The 23151-nt window shown below is 40.1% G+C and overlaps 2 protein-coding genes and 1 pseudogene across 3 annotated transcripts in view; 2 read left to right on the top strand and 1 right to left on the bottom strand.

Moving 5' to 3' along the window:
- Positions 1 to 23151, bottom strand: part of LOC311302232 (uncharacterized protein) — a 340899-nt gene that overhangs the window by 244919 nt on the left and 72829 nt on the right. The gene's annotated exons all lie outside the window — the stretch shown is intronic.
- Positions 45 to 7094, top strand: LOC311299384 (uncharacterized protein; the record flags this gene model as incomplete). The annotated part of the gene is made up of 4 exons (XM_084422904.1): positions 45 to 106; positions 4772 to 5056; positions 5781 to 6473; positions 7087 to 7094. The coding sequence occupies exons 2-4, from the start codon at positions 4999 to 5001 to the stop codon at positions 7092 to 7094; spliced, it is 759 nt and encodes a 252-aa protein (XP_084279030.1). The 5' UTR covers positions 45 to 106; positions 4772 to 4998.
- Positions 18737 to 22405, top strand: LOC311299371 (putative nuclease HARBI1; annotated as a pseudogene). The gene is made up of 4 exons: positions 18737 to 18834; positions 20214 to 20620; positions 20734 to 20845; positions 22146 to 22405. The product of its transcript is annotated as a putative nuclease HARBI1 (transcript).

The raw sequence follows: 23151 nt of genomic DNA, 5'->3' as shown, positions 1-23151 counted from the left end.
AATCGTTCATGAACGACACGGCCGCGTGCTTTGGAGGACGATGACGTCACCACTCGCTCGCGCCGTCTCTCTTCGCTCATTGAGTTTCAGCGACGAGTCTTCTGAGGTGAGGAGAGCAGTTCACGGTATTTCTCATATTTACTCAACCATCACACACACTTTATACAGTTTGATTAAGCGACAGGCTCATTTCTGTATTGTTTTCATCGATCACAGCGATACTTGTGCGTCTTTTCTGGCGTCTTCCTTCTGAAATAAACATTTAGTGCAGCAGCAGCGAGCATGAGGAGAATATGTTGAGTTTATTCAGACCTGGGGCTCGTTCTTCGTACGTCGCTAACTCAGTTAGCTGGATTTGATTGTTGACGATTTGGCATGATCTTGGATTGTTTGGTTCTTCAACGCTCATCCTGGACTTGCTGTCATAGCAACAGGTGCGCAAACTTAAACCTGCTCGGGAGCAGCTTATTTCATGTAAACAGGATTAGACTGCGGCTCATAAACGGAGATGATACGGGAAGTCCAGCGCAGCGCGATAGTGCACTTTCTGATATTTTTTTTCCTCGTGACTCGTGAGATTGTCGTTTACATTATTAATTTGTTGGAAACGCACATTTATTTTCGACTTGTCGGAGTCACTACAGCACAAACTGTACCCTAAGATTAATTGCGAGTGGCTCTTTCCTTTACACTATTGGAGATGCGGAGAACTTGATTAAAGTGCTGTTTGTCGTGTCATTCGGAGTTTACCTGCCGCTTTTAGGTTTAAAAAACAGTTTTAGTTTTTTTTTTTTTTGTGGCATTTCCAAGCCACTGAAGACCCAATGTAAATCAGTTTTTTTAAGCAGCTTTTTTTTTATTATTTATTAGACTATAGCCTACTATTTATTAGACTATTTAAATATTTTTTTATGAAGATCATGCGATCATGACCATGCTGATTACAGTATGTCACTCAGGCTTATAGGCTAGACTGCCATCAAGGCCTCAATGAAGGGGATTATGTGAACAGAAAGGGGGTTCACAATGTAAATGTGCAGCCCAGTTACTATTGTGATTCTTAATATTCCAGATATTATTCCTAATAATATTATATCAAATAAAAAAAAGGCAGTTGACTAAAATCTTCCATATCACAAATGTGAAAGCAAAATGGTCAGGATCTGTGTATGACTTAAGAATTTGCAGAGATTCACATTTATGCACATTATTTGAAAGTGGTAAGGAAAGTTCCACAATTAAATATCAAGCTCACTGTATTACATACACTTATGCTGATCCTAACAGAACTGCATTTCTTCATAGGTGATTATGACATGTTCCTGCCTGCAGACAGGTGTTTTATGACCCCATTCCCTGACCCAAACCAGTTACAATGCAGCTCTAGCCAGGACAAGGGCACACAATGAAATGAACTTTGGCTAACTAAAGGGAAGATTTCAGTGTCTGAAAAGTCTGAGGGTTGCACACCTGACAGGGCCTGGGACATTGTTGCATTTGCATGTGCCATATTACACAACACTGCCAAAAAAAAAAAAAAAACACTTTTCATTAAATGTTTAATAAAAGACAAATATGCTTAGTTCCTTGAGTTTTATTTCAATTGTTCTTTGTAAAGAAAGGCCAGTGGTGCCTGCAACAAGTGATATTAGACACATGCCTCATGCAACAAATAAAAAGGAAAAGTTGTCTATCCACTGCCCACCTGTAGGCCTATGTCTCCTCTGTCTGTGCAGACTCTTCTGTAGGCCTTTCTGTAGATGTGGAATCCTGCAACTTATATTGCAGCCATAAAGCATACAAGTATAAATGAAGTAAAGTTCTTTATGCACTTGCAGGTAGGCTAGTTCCTCCATATGACAGTTATCTGAGAGGGTTTATTCACTGTCCAGTGCAATGGAAACAAATGGACATTACAAAGTCTTATACTTTCTTTCCTTTGGAAAGTTAGAAAATGTCCACTTAAGTTAACAAGTGTTGGTGTATTATGTAAAAGTGCACAAAAGAGGAAAACACAATGTCATTACAATGAACTACACTTGGGAAAAATGTGATCAATAACTCTTTTTGAACTCTTCTTCAATACATATTTTTACATTAACATAAGTTTATCAGTTTTTACTTCCACAAGTCAAAGCAATTCATCATTGCTCAAGATTTAACAGCTGAAATGACTATATGGCCTTAATTTAATGCAGCAAAAATACAGTGTAGGCTACTAAGATCTTTTTTTTTCTCAGCCTTTTTCTTGATTGCTTTTATAAACAGACAACCATTTATTTAACAGTGCCTTTCATAAAAGAGACTATAATATAACTAAAAATTACCATTAGAATATTTTTGTACTTCACTTTTATTTGTTCCCATATTCTAGTGTGGTGACTCTGACATTACAATGAACAAAGTAATTATGCAATTATTAAAATACAAAAATATAGGCTAATAAGTGATAAAAACATCTAACATGGCCACTTCTAACGGATTTAAATTGTCTGCTACTTTTTGCCAGCCCTCTCTCCTGGCTTTTGCAGACTTTGAGGTGTTCCCTGGCGGTTTGATTAAAACATTAAAATTCCGAATAAACTTCGACTATTAGTTCTTGCTCTGCTGAGGAGAAAAAACATAGATATAATATGAGAAAAACTGTGCGCGCTCTTTGGCCACGCTGAGCAGCCAATGGCAGCGTTGCTGATCAATGTTTCCACTATCGATACATATCCCCTTTTAAGCCAGCGCGTGAACGCGCAGTTATCTCAGATAACTCAATCCAGCGATACTAATCCTATCCGGCAAGTGTGTTCGAAGAACTCAATTAGCCGGATTATGATTAGCACGATGAAATCATCTTGGATGTGTCATTTGATCTCGGATGTAATAAGCAACGTACGAAGAACGAGCCCCTGAGCGATGTTGTGTTCGTTTGTGTGATTGTCTCGATGTTTGGAGTGAGAATTGTTACTGAATGTCAGGTTAAAGTTTGAGATCTGTGAGGGGAATCGATCTCAAGTGTTGCTGTTGCCCTTTTCATGTTTACATTTATTATTGTCGACATTTATCTTTGGAAGATTACATTTACTTATTAAAATTAATGTAGACACTTTATATTGCCCCGTAATGGACGTGGGAAATATCAAATCTATCCATGCATGGGAATATAGATCAGCCTACATATTAATTAAGTTTGACACAGGAAATGTTACATTTTCTTTATTTTTTTTAGAGTTTTATGATCATTGTCAGTTTCTGTACATACGAATATGTAACATGTTAATGGAATTACTTTATTGCAATTAATAGTTATTATAAAGTCAAACTATATTTAGATTCACATATTATAGACGGGTTTCGCACGCATCTAAGAGGCAGAAAGCAGATCTTTCGGCTATATGTAGCAGAAGCAGAGATGACACGGAGCTGTTGTGCTGTAAACTGCACTTAATTATTTGGATCTATTTGCATCCTTGTTTCTTTTTCCTGAGTATCTGGTAATGTTAAAATGCAAAACTCTGATCTCGTGTCATAAAACTTTATATCTTGAACATGACCACAAAGCACATAATTATATCTAAGGATTTATATGCCCGCAGTATTCCTTTTGTGTAGGCTATATACACTGGGCTTCTATATGAGATAAGTTCTTTCACAGAACTCTGCATAACAGATAGCGGTTTTGCCTCTTGGATGCGCGCGCATCCGGTATTGTTTGTATACAAGAAACCCGTGTATGTGTTGTAGTTATTTGCCTGAAGAGGTTCATAACGAGAGGTTATTTAATTCTTTTGTTTTATTATTGATGATTTATGTTATATTGTGAGATATCTTTCAATATAGCAGTTTTACAGGCTTTTATCATATATCCTGACTCAAATAATGTGTTTCTAACAGTAATATTTTAATGATTTAAGTACTTCGTGATTGTCATAAAATCGAACTATATTTAGATTCAAATGTACATATTATGCTTCTGTAATTATTGATCTGTAGAGCAGTTTTACAGACTTTTATCATGTATCCTGACTCAAATAATGTGTTTCTAACAGCAAACACTCAGAATAAAGTGAGATGATCTGCTGATGATCCTGAATGGCTTGTTGAATGAGTGTTGATAGTCTGAGGCTCATCAATATTAACAGATCTGCTGAAAACACTCTTTATTTCATGACAATAGTTCCTGTTTTCACCTCATTTAATATGCTGATGTCTTCCGATCTCCTGTAAATTGACACTTAAAGCTCATTTCATTGGTGTCAGAAGACTGAGGGGATTTGTTGCCTACTATATGTAGCTTTATGAAATTCTAGTATGGTAGTCTCAGCAAAAGCGAATAACAGAGGGATTTCTATGTTCTGTAAGAAGGAACTGTCTCCTGTTCTGTCTATTATGAACACAGTATAAGGGTCCTCCAGGCTACAAATGTACATGTGGTAGGATAGCCAGAAACTGACCATATATATGGCCTTATTATTCAATGTATCGAATTCATATGTGATGTAAGGTATACACTGTCTTATTGGTTAACTCTCTCTTACTCCTATCATATTCTTGCTATATCTTCTGAGATGCTAATCTCTTGAGAGATACCCTTTCTCCCTCAGCGCTGGGTTTGGCAGTGTTCATTCAATCTAACAGTAGCCTATGTTTATTTCTGTTTATATGCTTTCAACTGTTTTTCTTACCATTATTTATATTTGGAAGAATTTGCATTATTATATTCTGATGTCCATGAGCATAAAAACAAACTCAGTAACTTACATATTTTTGATTTTGTCAGATCAACTCCTCACACTGTAATTCATCATCAGTGAAGCTCCTCACACTGTAATTCATCATCAGTGAAGCTCCTCCCACTGCAGTCACATCATCAGTGAAGCTCCTCCCACTGTAATTCTCCAATAAATGCTGTAAATTCCCATCAGCTGCAAGTGAAGACGAGCATCAGAGCATCAGGAAGAGCTGAAATCTGCAAAGACTGAGTTTATTAAAGAGGACAGAGAGAACATGAGTGATCCAGAACCCTGCAGAATGAAACACACTGAAGATCCTGAAGAACAAAGAGGTTGGTGTTTATTCTTCATTCATTCATGATGCTGAAGAACATTCATGTTAGAAACATTCAAGCACTTCATCACATTTAGATAAACAGTTCAACTATGACATGGCTGCATAAGTTTCTGTTTTTTAACAAATGGTCAGTAAAGGAAGTTTTTTTTTTGTGCGTGTTTTTACAAACATGTATAACAAATAATCATTCCAAAATATACAAATTTTCAATCTACTCTGCTTTACTGCAAACATTTGTTTCTCGCAGTGAAATTCACTTGATCTTGTGTTTCTTGTGTCCCACTTTCACATGCATGTGAAGTCAATGGAAGAAGAAGTTTAGTGTGAACAGCCCTTAATTAAAACCTTTTAGTATTTTTTTAACATAATTAAATATCGATCTAAAAGTTGGTGTTAAAATATGGCAGTATTGTGTATTTTAATGTTCATATCATGTTAGATAATTGTGTCATTGATCAAACATATTTAATAGTTCTCACTACAGAAACATGGGATGTGTGCCTATAATGGTTTAAAGATAATAAAAGGAAGATCAGTGTACCTCATTCAGGGAAAATTTCAGGGACATAATTAATTTATAAAAATACATAAATTAGTGTAATATTTTATAGAAGTTGTCTGTTACATTTGGGATCATTTTAATCTTCATTCACTCCATATTTCTCTCTTTGAACTATTTTGATTATTTAGACAATTTGAAAGTTTTTCTTTCATTTCAGACCCGATGGAAGAGAGCAAGAAGAGTGAAGTACTGAGTGAAGTGAAGGAGGAGAGTGAAGAACTGAGTGAAGTGAAGGAGGAGAGTGAAGAACTGAGTGAAGTGAAGGAGGAGAGTGAAGAACTGAGTGAAGTGAAGGAGGAGAGTGAAGAACTGAGTGAAGTGAAAGAGGAACCTCATGTCAAACCTGGAGAAAAACCTTTGAGTCACTCAAAAACTATAAAGACATTTTTCAAGAAAAGAAGAGCCAAGAAATCTTTCACCTGCACTCAGTGTGGAAAGAGTCTCACAACCAAACATAATCTTGAGATTCACATGAGAGTTCATACAGGAGAGAAGCCACATGTATGCAATCAATGTGGGAATAGTTTCAGTCATCCATCATCCCTTAAGAAACACATGAGGATCCACACCGGAGAGAAGCCGTTCACATGTGATCAATGCGGGAATAGTTTCAGTCAGTTATCATCCCTTAATATTCACATGATGATCCACACTGGAGAGAAGCCGTTCGCATGTGATCAGTGTGGCAAAACATTTCTTAGGTCATCAGCCCTGAAGACACACCTGACAGTTCATACGAAGGAGAAGCCACATTCATGTTCTGTGTGTGGAAAGAGTTTTTCACTGCTGCAATATTTACATAGACATGAGAAAACTCACACTGGTATAAGAGAGTACATGTGCTTTGAGTGTGAGAAGACTTTTAAAACAGCGGACCTTTTAAAACTGCACCAGAGAATTCACACTGGAGAAAAACCTTACAAGTGTTCACACTGTGACAAGAGATTCAGTCAGCCAGCACATCTGAAAACACATGAGAGGATCCACACTGGAGAGAAACCTTACAAGTGTTCACACTGTGACAAGAGATTCAGTCAGTCATCAAATCTGAGATCACATGAGAGGATCCACACTGGAGAGACGTCGCACACGTGTGATCAGTGTGGAAAGAGTTTCTCAGACAAACAGTCTCTTAAGATTCACATGAGAGTTCATACAGGAGAGAAGCCACATTAATGCAATCAATGCGGGAATAGTTTCAGTCAATCATCATACCTTATGAAACACATGATGATCCACACTGGAGAAAAACCTTACAAGTGTTCACACTGTGACAAGAGATTCAGTGGATCAGAACATCTGAAAACACATGAGAGGATCCACACTGGAGAAAAACCTTACAAGTGTTCACACTGTGACAAGAGATTCAGTCACTCATCACATCTGAAAACACATGAGAGGATCCACAGCAGAGAGAAGCCGCACACGTGTGATCAATGTGGAAAGAGTTTCTCTTTCAAAAGTGACCTGAAGCTACACATGAAGATCCATGTAACCCTCGTTCCCTGAAGGAGGGAGCGGGAGACGTAACGTCGACATGACGAGGTAATTGGGATCACTTCAGGGAGCCCTATCAACTTCGAGTGTCTACAGAACGAGCCAATGAACGTTAGCGTGCGTGAATCACGTCACGCGCCCCCGCCCAGCAGCGCGGGTATAAACAGGAAGCGGGCGCACGCACACATAGTTTTTCGCTGAGAAGCCGAGATTTGTGACGGCCATGCAGCGATGGTCAGCAACGGTGGCGACGGGACCTTAGGTCTCTCGTTCCCTCCTTCAGGGAACGAGGGTTACATCAGTAACCGAGAAGTTCCCTTTCAGTCGCTCACGTTCGACGTAACGTCGACGTGACAACGTAATTGGGTTCCCATGGAAAACGCCATGGTTGCTGCCACATCCAGCGCCCTACGCAAGACTCTCAGACCCCCAACTGCTGGGGCGGAAGACCTGCGTAGAGGGAGTTCAACTGCTGTTCCATTATACCCCACACAGTGAACTCTTACAGTTTTTTTCGATTGCTAAACGATAGTGGGCACAACTGGAGTCACATGTTCAAAACTCTAACTACAGTCTGCACAGCAGCAGTTCATGTGGACCAAACTCTAGTTCGTTTTTCATTGCTTGAACACAGTTTTCAAAACTCTACACACTTATCCCATGACTTTAACCACAACCTGCACAACACTGTGGATTTACAGCACTTTGTTCAAATGCTAACACACTGCTGTCAAAACTGTGAACCACACATTCAAAACAGAATAGATTTCAGCCTTGTGCCTTTCAAACACTGCTGATTGCAATTTCAGCTGAAAGGCTAAGCAGGTGTCTTGTTTTAGACTTGTTAGTGAACACACACACACACACACACACACACATATATACATATGGAGGGGTCATGGAGGGGTCTGAAATTGTCATCGTAGGTGCATGTCCACTGTGAGAGACATAATAAAATAAAATAAAATCCAGAAAACAATATATGATTTTTTAACTATTTATTTGTATGATACAGCTGCAAATAAGTATTTAAACACCCGTCTATCAGCTAGAATTCTGACCATCAAAGACCTGTTAGTCTGCCTTTAAAATGTCCACCTCCACTCCATTTATTATCCTAAATTAGATGCACCTGTTTGAAGTCGTTAGCTGCATAAAGACACCTGTCCACCCCATACAATCAGTAAGAATCCAACTACTAACATGGCCAAGACCAAAGAGCTGTCCAAAGACACTAGAGACAAAATTGTACACCTCCACAAGGCTGGAAAGGTCTATGGGGAAATTGCCAAGCAGCTTGGTGAAAAAAGGTCCACTGTTGGAGCAATCATTAGAAAATGGAAGAAGCTAAACATGACTGTCAATCTCCCTCGGACTGGGGCTCCATGCAAGATCTCACCTCGTGGGGTCTCAATGATCCTAAGAAAGGTGAGAAATCAGCCCAGAACTACACGGGAGGAGCTGGTCAATGACCTGAAAAGAGCTGGGACCACCATTTCCAAGGTTACTGTTGGTAATACACTAATGTAAACTGAAATCATGCATGGCACGGAAGGTTCCCCTGCTTAAACCAGCACATGTCAAGGCCCGTCTTAAGTTTGCCATTGACCATTTGGATGATCCAGAGGAATCATGGGAGAAAGCCATGTGGTCAGATGAGACCAAAATAGAACTTTTTGGTCATAATTCCACTAAACGTGTTTGGAGGAAGAAGAATGATGAGTACCATCCCAAGAACACCATCCCTACTGTGAAGCATGGGGGTGGTAGCATCATGCTTTGGGGGTGTTTTTCTGCACATGGGACAGGGCGACTGCACTGTATTAAGGAGAGGATGACCGGGGCCATGTATTGCGAGATTTTGGGGAACAACCTCCTTCCCTCAGTTAGAGCATTGAAGATGGGTCGAGGCTGGGTTTTCCAACATGACAATTACCCGAAGCACACAGCCAGGATAACCAAGGAGTGGCTCTGTAAGAAGCATATCAAGGTTCTGGCGTGGCCTAGCCAGTCTCCAGACCTAAACCCAATAGAGAATCTTTGGAGGGAGCTCAAACTCTGTGTTTCTCAGCGACAGCCCAGAAACCTGACTGATCTAGAGAAGATCTGTGTGGAGGAGTGGGCCAAAATCCCTCCTGCAGTGTGTGCAAACCTGGTGAAAAACTACAGGAAACGTTTGACCTCTGTAATTGCAAACAAAGGCTACTGTACCAAATATTAACATTGATTTTCTCAGGTGTTCAAATACTTATTTGCAGCTGTATCATACAAATAAATAGTTTAAAAAATCATATATTGTGATTTCTGGATTTTTTTTTATAGATTATGTCTCTCGCAGTGGACATGCATCTACGATGACAATTTCAGACCCCTCCATGATTTCCAAGTGGGAGAACTTTCAAAATATCTGTGTATATATATATATATATATATATATATATATATATATATATATAGGTAGAGCTCAGATAGACTAATTTTGGAAATGGAACAAGGAAGACGGGTTTTGATGGGAACTGATATTGATGAAAACCTGTGGCCTGATGCTAGAGAGAGGCAGGATTAGCCCCTCAATTATTTGTTCGAATTACAGTTAGTTATGTTACTTTTAGTTTCTACCTTTTTTTTCTCATTACTGTAATTCCGTAAATTACTACAGACTATTGAAGCAAACTACTAATTTTCATTTACCTTAAAGAATTGTTATGTTATAAAAATTTAAATAAATCATGTGAAAGAATGTGACTCTTTTCTTTGAAGAAAATATTACTTTGTATGAAGTGGGCCTCCGTGTAGAACCGCCACTGCTCAGACTGTGTTTATGAGTTCCCTTTCAGTCGCTCACGTTCGACGTAACGTCGACGTGACGACGTAATTGGGATCACTTCAGGGAGCCCTATCAACTTAGAGTGTCAATCTTGTTAGTAAAGAAGTTCATAAAGTCATTACTGCTGTGCTGCTTGGAAACTTGGGCTTGAAGCTTTATTTTTCGTTAGTTTTGCCACTATTTCAAATAAAAACCACTAGGGTTTTGTTTATTTTCTTTATTTTCTGAAAAATAAGCAGATCTAGCAGCTTTTAAAGCTTCTCTGTGTGCAATCGAGCTCTCTTTCCATGAAATGCGAAATACCTCTAGTTTTGTCTTCTTTCAGCTGCACTCCATTTTTCTGGCTGCTCTCTTAAGGGCCTGAGAGTGCTCGTTCTACCACGGCGTTGGACTATTTCCTTTAATCTTCTTCTTCTTTTTCTTCTTCTTCTTCAAAAAAAAATAGTAGAAAATAGGGGCAGAAAAAAATAGGGGCACAACCAGAACATTTTGGGATGCACACTGTAAATCAACATGCTAACCAAATCTACTAATTTCCACTGTATTATTAATAAATACGTTGATAATAGATGCAGAAATTACAATGTGCTGTTTCAAATTCAGTGTCACATTTTATTGTGCACTTTTGAAGATGCAACAACAAGGTAAACTGACAGCACCATCGCCAGCACCAGCACCATCGCCAGCACCATCGCTGTACACATATTAACCCTCTGATGGTTTACGGGGTCTTTTTGACCCCAAATGACTTTTGCTCAAATAAAAAAAAAAAATTCCCTTTGTCCAAATGGTATGAAACCTTCTACGGCTCTCAACACTTTCTAGATCTACAAAAAAAAAATTAAATTGGAATGATATCTGTTTTTATGTTAGCGTGACAAAATTTGTGACACTCGAGGTCCTCGGGGTCTCTGGAGACCCCGCAATCAAAATAGACACAATTCATCATCAAAATCAGAAACAACGCAGAACACATCGACAGAAATGACAGAAATAAAGTGGCACACTTCCACCAATTCAAAAAGCATCCACAATGCTAAATTATTTTGCTCACAACACGCGCACACACACACACACACACACACACACACATATAGAGGAATACATTTTTGAGACTATAAAAACTGTTCTCTTATCATTTGTCAAATAAAATCATCCAAAATGCAGTACCACCACAAAACTAAATTGGTGACACTGACACATTGAAAATGTGCACACACACACACACACACACACACAGAAACATTTGTAGGGCTATAATTTGTCAAATAAAATCATCCAAAATTCAGTGTACTCACACACTCTCTCTCTCTTTCTCTCTCTTTCTCTCTCAGACACACACACACACACACACACACACACACACACACACACACACATGAATACATTTGTGAGGCTATAAAACAACTGCTCTCTTATAATCTGTCAAAAAAATTCTAATTATTGAATTTGAACCTTGATTCTAATCATAATGTAACATTATTGAAAAACTGGAGGGGGGGGGGGGGGGGAGTTCAGTACAAAAAAAGGCTAAACTTTGACAAAAATATTTTATTTTTGTTATAATTGTGATTTTATAATATTTAGATATGAATCCAACTGAATCCAACTTGTGAAAAGATATCTTTCAGGTAGTCTAATAGCAAATAGCATATACTGGAGCTCTATAGCCATCTAGTGGTTCAAGTGATTTTTTTTTATTTTAAAACTGCATTTTCCAAAAAATGGGCATAAATTTTACATTAAACCATTTAAAATGATCCATGTTATCCCCATGAATGAAAGTTAGAAATCTGGGTCTTTTATAAAGTGAATTTTACATCAAATGCTGTTTTTTTGTAAAAAGCTTATTTAAATAAATATTTATTTATTTATTTATAGAAATTTTAAATATATCATAAATTTTCCAAAAACTGCACAAATGTTGAGTAAAAACATTAACAAACAGAATAAAATTACATTTGTAAAAAAAAAAAAAAACTATTATCTTGTTACAAAATGTAATGTTATTGTCTGGGGTCTGTAGAGAACTCGAGTGTAGACATAAATAAAGACCATCAGAGGGTTAAACAAATATACATTCAGAATAAAGAAAAGTGCTTAGTAACAATGTGCTTAGTAACCTTTTGGTCATTTCACAGTTACAAACAATACTTAAATGTATGTAAACATTAGGGGCACTGGCTAATAACATTCCACTATAACAAATAGGCCAAAACAACTTGAGCCTTTACTCACTCCCCCTTAGGACAGATCCTCCTGTGTTCCACTAGGAGGCTCAGAAGGCCAGCCCTTGTAATTTGGCCTCCTAGACCTTTTACCCTGACTGAAACATGTTTGTACAGCTTCCTTGGCATCACAGTCTTGTAAACTAGGTCCCTTCATGCTAATTCGAATCAAGTCCTCCACGCTAATTCGAATCAAGTCTTCCACAGTGTCTACATGCAGGGACATCAGATTTAATCCTCTTCTGAGCAGAAAATCCCTTTTCACATAGAGCAGAGGAGACCGGGAGGACCAGCATGATGTGCACAAGATGTAGGATGTTCTACTAAGAATGGATCATTAGTGTAGGTTTTATTTAATCAAAAAGTATTAATTACTAACTAAATTAACAAGGATATGATCATAATGGGGTACCTTGTAATCAGAGCAGAATGGCAACTTAGTTACCATCATCCCCCATAAGGCATGGTAAGACTTGTCCATGTAGTTCCTAAAGATGAATGTCTTCATGGATTGATACCCCATACACAAAATAAATATATTTGAAATATATTTTCAAAATATATTTTTGGAATATATGCCACATATATTTTTGACACTTTAAAATATATTTCAATATTTTTTTTTTTCTGTATGGGACTCCTCTCTAGCCAGATTGAAATAACAGCCATTTCTGAAAAGAGTGAAAAGAAAAACTGAACAAACAATCTAGGTTAAGGGTCAAAGTAGATGTTTGAAATGTTGCTCTGTGTAATACTTTTTATATCTTTATGATCATTTAAAAAGAGTCACTAATCTTGTTAAGACATAGGAAATGTGGTCTAGCAGGAAGTCCAGCTCCTCTGCACCATAGTCTGTCAGCTCTTGTTGCTCTGGCCAGCAATCATGACTGAATATCTTGAATGACTTCGCTGCCTTTGCTGATGCTGATGTAGACTCTTCATCTATCAAGGAATAGAAAGAGTTGAGAGAAAAAGAAAAATGAATGTGTCATAATGATAGCTCATCTTATTTTCACAGATTTTTTTTAATATATAATTCTGTGCTTTCACTTACAAAGCAGACTGCTGAATCTTTGCTTCAAATGAAGCAAAGTGCAGTCGATGGTTGCGCTCACTGCTTGTTGCAGCTTAGGTGTGCTTGCCATGGAGAGTCCTTCCTTTCCCAGCCCAGCAGCTTCACCTTTGATGGTGATCCCCTGAGTTCACAAAACATTCAACATTTAGACAAGAATAAAAAAAATCAACTCCAAAGCTAAAATTTACTTTAAAAAAAAACTGCTCACCTGAAACTTGTACAAAAGGTGAGTCTCCCCCTCACCCTCTTGTCTTCTCTGGGCCTGAAGGTCTGCCAGTAATGCTGCCGGTCTACCACCTGGCTTGGCTGACATGGCCTCAATAGTTGCAAGGAGATTCTCAATTCCATTAACAGCCAGTAAAACATTTTCCTTGTGAAAAACATGAAGGGTAAAGGCTACATATTCCTGAAATTATTTGTAGCCTACACTGTAAGCTTAAACTATATTCTTCTTAACATGTCAACATTACCTTAGGCAAAATAACATAATTTCTGTGGAGAAGAAAGCTGAATTTACTAATGGCCTCAAACAAGTCAGCCAAGAAGTGACAGAAACCCACAAAGCTTCCATCTTCCATCATCTTCTTGACCTGCGAGACATAACCAATTACTAACCACCAATATCAGTTACTTTGTATGCATCCCAAATATGAAATCATTTTGAAATTAAATCCAGACCTTCCTTGATCTCCCAGCAATATCAGCATTGGTGGATGATGCAGTCAAATGTTCCATGTGGTAATACACTGCTGTGAACTGGCCAGGGTTCTGCAGATGTTTATCCTTTCCTCCAGGTTTTAGCAAGGTTTGGATGAGCCGGTTCACATGTGGTAGCCAGCGTGTCCCACTGACACTACCTGGTACATTTACACGAACACCCAACTCCTCTCCAAGTGCTCGTAGTTCTCTCATAGACTTGCTGCTAAAGTGATATGTCTTCCAAACCATGTTGAGGACATGATCCACCATCGGAATTTTCCTTTGTACAGGTAGCATTGCCAGCTCCAGTCTACAATTACAATGAATTAAACTTAAAATTAAACATGCATTGTTGTGGTTACTACCCTATCTTTATTCTGAAGGTTCACATTTAACTTACCTATGTGGCATGCAATGAAATGGGACAATAAAAGCCCCTGCCTCAGCCTGGAGGAGGGCTATTACCCCTTCTTTATGCCTGAGATTGACAGCTGCACCATCAGCTCCCATGGCAAATGTCTTCTCTAACCACCCTGTTTCTGTCCCTAGAATGCTGAAAGGCCTCTTTGGTGGCATCATATACACCTTAAAATGCAAGCACATGACTATGCTGTACAATTATGTCTTATATTCACTGGATGAAAACACCAGTTGCCTGAACAGTTTTTCCCTCTGTCATCATCACACCTCACAGCTGAAGTATTATGGCACCTTAAGTGATTATTTAAACTAATAAATATTCACAGTAAAGACAGCTGAAGAAGATAGCGATAGGTCTAAACATAATGTGAATTAAAAAATACCTTGAGCATGTGCATGTTTCACTTCGATGTGGCCAATCAAAATATGCATTGGTTTCCCTTCATTCAGGATCCTTGCGTATATGATTTTACATTCCTTTGTTGTCCCCATCGATCATAATTGATAAATATGGAGCATCCTTGATTTTCTTCCCCTTCAGAGTATCCGCGCTTACTCCAACGAATTGTGCGCATGCTGTATCATTGTTGTATGTTTTGTTAAGTTTTAAGCCATTCTTTCTTTGAAGGTCGAGCTGGCTTTTGTATTTGGTGAAGGGTAGTTCCTCCTTAGCAATGAAGTAGGCGGTACCCATCGTTCATTGGGTGTTTCGACCCTTATCCGCAACACCCTCCCGATGGTGGGTCGGCAGTGGTGGCCAAGTCACTGCCCATCTTCCCCTCCTGGCTTCCAGCTCAACTCCTCCCTCTTGCTCCATAACCAGCAAGAGGCTCTTTCCGCTGCCTCCCCCATCCTGCGAGCTGCTGCCTTTCTCTCCTTCCCTGTTATTCCAATGGCTGTTAGCATTCTCCACACTGAATGAGCAGGGAATCCTCTACAGCCAACCTCGGCCGGGAACAGCCAAGCCTGCCTCCTTTCCCCCTGCAGTCGTGCAGCAGGTCTTGGTATTTGGCGTTCTTTCTTTCAAAGGCCTGTTCACATCCCTCTTCCCATGGGACTGTAAGTTCTATGAGGATGATCTTTTTTCCCTCTTCAGACCACAGTACCACATCCGGCCTCAGGGTTGTCTGGACAAACTGGGGGAATTGCAGCCTTCCTCTCAGATCGACCTTCATTTCCCATGATTGGGCCTTTTGTAGCAGACTGGTTCTTGTTGTTGCTGTGGTTGGTGGCTTTTCTCCCTCCCTTACAAACTGGATTGAAGTTGTTTTCCGAAGAGGCTGGCGTTTCTTTTTCCTCTCCTGATCTAAGGTGTTGGCGAGTGTTGTGAGCACCCTATCGTGGCGCCACCTGTACCTTCCCTGGGTGAGTGCTTTTACACCCGGCCAGGATGTGTGCCATGGTGCCCCTCTCCCCACAAAGCTTGCACAATGGGTCCTCTCTCATGCCCCACTTGTGCAAGTTTGTTGGGGTTGGGAGTGTGTCATACACTGACCTCAGCAGGAAGGAGATTCGGAACGGTTCCAGTCTCCATAGGTCCGCCCAGGTAATCTTCCTCTTGGGAAGATCCCATCTGGTCCAGGCCCCTTGAGAAGCCAGATCCACTGCCCTTGATCTTCGTCCTTCCTCTTCCAGGTTCCGTACCTCCTCTTGAATCATGGCTCTTCTTTCACTGGTTCCTGCCTTCCTCCACTGTTGGAAATGTGAGGTTCCAAGACCCTGTCTTCCAGAGCATGGTGCTCCAATGACATCACATAGCTTCAGCATGCTCTCAGCTTGTGCAACAGACGAATCAGCTGCCCACTTGCGACCTGATCTTGTGATGACGCCTGCATGTCTGACTTGTTCATCCTGTGAGTCTCTATATGTCATTACGACTCTGCACTTTGCAACTTTGAATTCCTCAACTACGGATGACAGAGGAAGTTGGATCTTATGTAGAGGCCTACTGAAGTGAAGTTTGGATGGATTCCCAACCACTTTCGGAGGTACTTATTGATCTTCCTCTCCACTCCTTCAACGCATGTCATTGGGACCTCATACACAGTCAGCAACCACATGAGTCTTGGCAACAGTCCGTGTTGATAGAGCCAAGCTTTAAACTTCCCAGGGGGCCCTGATTTTTCTATCCTCCTCAGCCATTCCTCCATCTGCTTTTCCGTACTGGCTATGTTATTCCTGTCAGTAAGTCATCGAACCACTTTCCGAGGCACTTGATTGGATTCTCCTCTATTGATGGAATCACTTCCCCTTGCACATGCATCTTGAACCTGTTGGTCAACTTCCCGTTCCTGATCACCAAACTCCTGGATTTCTTTGGCTTAAACTTTTGTTTAAAAAAAACTATTCAAAATGGCCGACAGTCAAAATGGCCGATTTTGGTAAAATTGGATATCAGTCGACTCGGTATGTTGCCTTGAATCTAACAAGACCAATTTTATGATTTTTGGACAAACTGTTCAGAAGTTATAATCAAAAAATAGCCATTTTTCATAGCTAATAATGACTTAAGTAATTCAAACACATAAGCATAGATGCCAATCAGCTTGTGTCGTGTGGGAAACTATGTGACTTCTCACAGATCATATGTCAAGCCTGCGTCATCTAGAGTTTCATGACCAAACTAGTGATTTATAACACAAATCATCTTTATGACATTAAAATAGATCACAATCGTGCATATAAAGTTGTTGACCAGATTTGATGGGATTAAAATGACTATTATACTCAGTGATCTTGACTTTGAGCTTCACTTTTTATTTCACGTTTGTCTCTCATTTGAAATCTCACATGATTTAATGTTTCTTTTAGACCTGATGGACATGAACAAGAAAGGAAAAACAGAAGCCAATAAATCTCCAGCCCTCAGTGTAAAAAACGCTTCACATGTAAATCAAGTCTGAAGATTCACATGAGAGTTTACACTGGGAAGCGGCTCAGGCTTTCTCTGTGAAATCACATCTTCTCATTCTGAAGAAAGACCATTTAACTGTTTCAGTGCGGTAAACTGTTTCATTGGGCATCAGTCCTGAAGAAACACCAACATGACGATTCACACAAAGAATAAGATTCATTCGTAATATTACAGTAGAAAAGACACAGCGGTGTGTGTTTCAGTGCTGGAAGTCCATTACTACAGATGATGAACTTAAAGACCACCAGAAATTTCACACTGGAAAACACCTTTGAAGTTCAGAGAGCTGAATAAGAGACTGTGGCGAGCAGGACGAGGCCGAGGGCCGTGAGAGAGCGGCATGAGGCTGGTGGCGTGATTACTCTGATGAGCGACACCTGCGAGACGCACCGGTCTCGCTCTTCACTGTCGTCGCTCCTCCTTTATGCTTCCGCTCCTCCGTGAGAGATTCGAGAACGGTGCGTCTCGCAGGTGTCGCTCATGAGAGTAATCACACCACCGGCCTCATGCCGCTCTCTCACGGCCCTCGGCCTCGTCCTGCTCGCCACAGAGGCCATAACACTTTTGAGAGAGAAATTAATCTGATATTATTTTTTAAATCGTTCTTCATTGTTTTTCATCAGAACTTCTAGTTTATCTTCCACTTCTACTCTTCCATGCAAATACAACATAAAATTGTATGTAGCTCTGAAACTGGACACTTTTCTTCTCTTCTCTTCTTCTCTTGAGATGATTTGGCTCTTATAAGTCAGTAAAGTCTCATTCTCCTTCACTTTTACTTAATTTTTGCATTTGCTTCAAGTAATGATCAATTAAACTCATTACTCATTTTATCGACCGTTTTTATTTCATGCTCATTCTGCTTGAATCAGGATAAATTTTAGTTCTGAAACCCATGAAATATTTTTTGCTTTTTGAGCTTTCCATGTTTTAATTTTGTCAATAGAGCTTTTAAATGCCTAATGTAGTGAACAGCAGACATGATGGCACCAGAGGTCCATACGTCACAACAGGAGTCTCTTTGTCTTACTGTGATGGGACCCTCAAAGACAACTAAAGGACTATGGTAATCAGGACTGCCGTTGATCGCTAATCTAATCACCGGTTGCCCATTGTTCATGGGTTTTCACCTCAACTCCATTCCTGAGACCAAGATGTGAACGACCATGGACTGCCCAGGGCCCCCAAACTGGCTAGAACACAATAGGAACAAAGAACCCTGAGAAAAAGACAAATCTTTTTACAGATTGGCTTAGAACCACAAAAAGGGACAGGAAACTGTAAGGAACATGTCCTACATATCTCCTTATTCATCCAGGGAACTGTGCGCTCACAGTGGAAACTGCACCTGGAATAACAGCCAATGTAATCTCGAAAAAAGGAGTCTCTTTGTCTTACTGTGATTAAGAAGACAGAAGGATGTGATAGGACACTCAAAGACAACTAAAGGACTATGGTAATCAGGACTGCCAGAGGTGACGACATCAACGACCCGTTGATTGCTAATCTAATCACTGGTTGCCACCTCAACTCCATTCCTGAGACCAACCTGTGAACGACCATGGACTGCCCAGGGCCCCCAAACTGGCTAGAAGACGGTAGGAACAAAGAAACCTGAGAAAAAGACAAATCTTTTTACACATTGGTTTAGAACCACAAAAAGGGACAGGAAACTGTAAGGAACATGTCCTACATAACTCCTTATTCATCCAGTGGAAACCGCACTGGGAATAAAAGCTAATGTTATCTCACCCACTAACACAGTAATGGACATCTGGGTGATACCTCAGCCAATTTACATCAAGTTTGGACTCTACAAGTTCAGAACGCTGCCGCAAGGACTTTGAGAAAGGTTTGGAAAGGAAATAAAGCATTTCCAAGGTTCTAAAGACACTGTTTCATTTAACTGTGTATTTTGGGACAAATACACAAGCTCCACAGGGTGGAAAGATGGGACGTGATGGGCGGACACTTGGAATGCAACGACCCAATCACACCACTACAGTAGTAGAGTTTCTGACCTAAAGAGGGAAGGAACAACAGCACAACCAAGAATACTCTTGCAAGTAAACCTTTACCCGCATGGACCTTCAAGCAGCTCAACCGCTTCTGTTGAGGACTCCAGTGTTCAACACCTGAGCTGCACGACTCTTGCCTTTGTAACCTCTAGCCTGCAAAGGATCCTGAGGATCGACCACCGCCTGACCTACAGTTCTCCGGTTTACACAAGGACCAGCAGCGAACCTCCAGCACTCAGTGCGGTTCTGCAACTGGTGGAAAGGGATCCAGTTTTCCCCCACTGCGAATGGAAAGATACCAGTGGAAGACGTAGCCAATTGCCGGACTGATCACCCGACCACGTGGAAATTAAATATAAGCTAACCAAACCTCTTCCCAAAGGCCTGGGCATTAGGTTGTTGCTAAATTTACATTTACGCATTTGGCAGACGCTTTTATCAAGCAACAAACGTTAGCTTGTTTCTTGCAGTCGTTATGGAACATCATTATTCTTTACTGATTGCAGCTGGTTCTGTCGACAAAGCATGCTTAATTTATATTTAGTATTATTGCTTTAGATTTGTGTTTAGTTTATTGACATTGTTTATCACGTCTGGGGCCTATACCATGAAGCCGGTTTAGGTGGCTAGCCAGCTATGTTCCAGTTTAGTTTCCGCCTACCCTGGGTTTTAGGTACTATGAAAGTAGCTCGGCTTTAATCTGTGTTCTTCACCATGGTATCTTACGCTGCATGGCAAACCTGCTCCGGGGCAGGTTATGTTCTGGATTCGAGATCTCAGACTGAAGTTTGACCAATCAGCTGTGAGCAAAGAAACATATAGATGACGTAACTAATTCCCAGCATCTGTTCTCTGTTGCAATGGCTTCACCTTTTCTCCCAAATCCTGTGGACATCTCCGGCAAATTGTTAGACGAGCACTTCGTAGAGAAAGAGTTTTCAGGGACAGACAAAATCCATTTGATTTTCCTGATACTTGTATGAAAGATACAGATTTTCCGCGGAAGTAATGTCTTATCTTTGTGAACTTCTTGAGCCGCACATAACAAATGTGACTCGTCGAATTCATGCACTTACTGTACCGCAAATGGTATGTATTGTGTTGCGTTTTTTTTGCAAGTGGTACATACTTGTATGCGGTCGGGGATGCAGAGATTATTATACAATATTACAATCTATTATACAATAGTCTGCAGTAGCTACCTGTTAAGAATGATTTTAAATATATATGACTGCACACGTGTTGCAATCTCCACAGCTCTAGGAGAACATGAGGCAGATTATGTGAACAGAAAGTCCTTTCACAGCCTTAATGTTCAGGTAGGACTACTATATAGCCTATGTGAAGTGATTTTTATTTGCATTGAGATCAATCTTTAAATAAATAGTAACTAACAGATAGGACAATTATGTTCTGTACATTTTATCTGCAGATGACTTGTGATCATGAATGCATGATCACAAGTTTGGATGCCAAATGGCCTGGCTCAGTGCATGACTCACGAATTTTCCATGAGTCTATTTTGTGTCAGCACTTTGAGGAAGGCAAGTTAAACTTGGTACAGTACACTTTAAAGTTTTAATTTTAAAGGGACACTAGGTAACTTTTTTACCTTAACTGAACAGCTTCGGAGTCAGTGGAATGGTGGTGGTTTCGCACCCCCCTGGTGCCCGTGAGCGGAAAAAACTCACTTGCAACTTTGGGCCGGCGGGTCGGTGGCCTCGCCGTCAGGAAGTATCGCGTGATAACAGGTCTCGCAATGTAACGAATTGCTTGACGGCACTGCACACGTACACGCCCCCATTCAAGCACTGGCTAGCTATAAGCGAAGGGCAATGATAGATTGAGTTATGGCTGAGCCTGTAAAAAAGAAGCAGAAAGCTAGGAATTCTTTGTCGGAGGACCAACGAAAGAGGAAACGGGAGACTGACCGAGCAAGAAGTCAGACTCGAGTAAATATCGGACCGGCGAGAACTGAGAGAAACAGAAGCCTGCAAAACGAATGCTGACCTGGCTGCTGTTGCAAGTATCTTTGGAATAAACTGTTTAATATTTAAATTTAAAGTAATTGTGACCTCAGGATGTTTGCTATTGTCTGTAAAGGTTTTTATTATGATCGCTGTCTGTTACGGGCTTACTAGTGAGCTAGATACTATAACTTTGATGTTAGCATTGTCATTAGCAAACACGTTTGATTTCTGTAGTTGTTTGGCCGTTCCTCTGTAGGTTTTATTTGTGTAACTTGCACTTTTATTTTATGTCACTAAGTCAACGCGTCTGATAATAGGCAATAAACATGTTGCACATATCATGATCGAGCTAGAAAAAACGTTCTGATGTTTTCTTAGACAAGCAAAGGTAAACTGTCATTCTACCAGATGAACTTATAGACCTTGCTAATATAACTTTAGACAAATATTAACCTCCGATATATATGTATTTTTATGCTCATGCCCACTCTCACAAAAACAAACAAACACGAAAGCAGTAGTTCGCCTTGTTCATATCGTTCGTTCCCGGTAAAAATACTAACGTTAGTATGCATGACAACACAATAAAAAAATTAAAAATCGCCATCAGTTGGAAATAAAATATTGCTTTATTTGCCTCGGTAGACATAACTGGTTTTGAAATAGCCGTTCCTCTGCTCAGCTGGGTTGACAGCTGATCAGCTGGGTTGCTCGTGGCGAGGGGGGAGTGACAACAGTTGTTTTTTTACGACAGAGTGTTTGAAAGCATTATACTACCAGACACTAGGGGGAGCTTCGTAGAGAAAAAACACTCAGACTTGCCTGGTGTCCCTTTAATAGCAAAACAATTTTCCCCTTCTCTGTTCTATGACAGGGCTTTTTGATGGCCTGTTGGTAGGAGATAGAGGTTATGCATGCCAGAGGTTTTTGCTGACCCCCTATCCTGACTCTCAGACAGGGCCACAGCACCGCTTCGACGTGGCCCTCAGTAAAACCAGGGTCAAGATCGAGATGACCTTTGGCATCCTAAAGGCACGTTTCAACTGCCTTAGGCATTTAAGAGTGTCACCAGAGCGGGCATCACAGATAGTGGCTGCATGTGCCATTCTGCAAAATATAGCCACTATCCAGTGACGTGCGGTCTGGGTAGGCAAACTAGGCACTGCCTACCCTGCCAAAATTCTAAAATAAAATGGTTTATTAAATAATAAACTTGTATTTGTATTTTTACTGTTTATTCTTGTGATTTATATATGCAATATGTGTGTTATTCCAATTATTTAGACGTTATGATGACAAATGTAGCAGTTACGCATAATCAAATAAAAAACAAATCGTAGAATAAGCAGTGCTTTTACTGTCCATTCATTGCAGACGGCAAGCGAAAAACCCATGTTGCGCATGCGCACTTCGATCCTGTATTCTTTAACATGTACGTCAAAAAGCACAACTCTGCTGTGCCTTTGGACGTAAATATGGTATGCCCGTAACATCTCCGTAACATATCAGACATGGACCAATTAAAATCAAGATATTACTGGACATTTGCGCAGCTAACGTCATTAACGTTACACACCACAGATAGCCTACATGCCTAATCCCCGCGGCAAATTCAAAGCCAAAATGACAGCACCGGAGTTAAAAGGCTGTCATCAGAGAGTTAAATGTTTTAAATTGAGAGCCAGAGACTGTGCAAACTGAAGGCCCGTAAAGATGAGTTTTACAAAGCTGCGATCGACGTCAGTGGCGGATACAGAATGTCATTAATAGGTGGGCCTGGTGAATATACGGGGGGCCTCGGTTTTTTAAGCTTATATACACGCTCAGTGGCGTAACTTTGCTAAATTATATGTACATTGTACAATAACATTACGATGTCC

The sequence above is a fragment of the Rutilus rutilus genome, assembly GCF_951802725.1.
Source record: "Rutilus rutilus genome assembly, chromosome: 1".
Classification (NCBI taxonomy): Eukaryota; Metazoa; Chordata; class Actinopteri; order Cypriniformes; family Leuciscidae; genus Rutilus; species Rutilus rutilus.
This window is presented reverse-complemented; position numbering and strand designations above follow the sequence as displayed.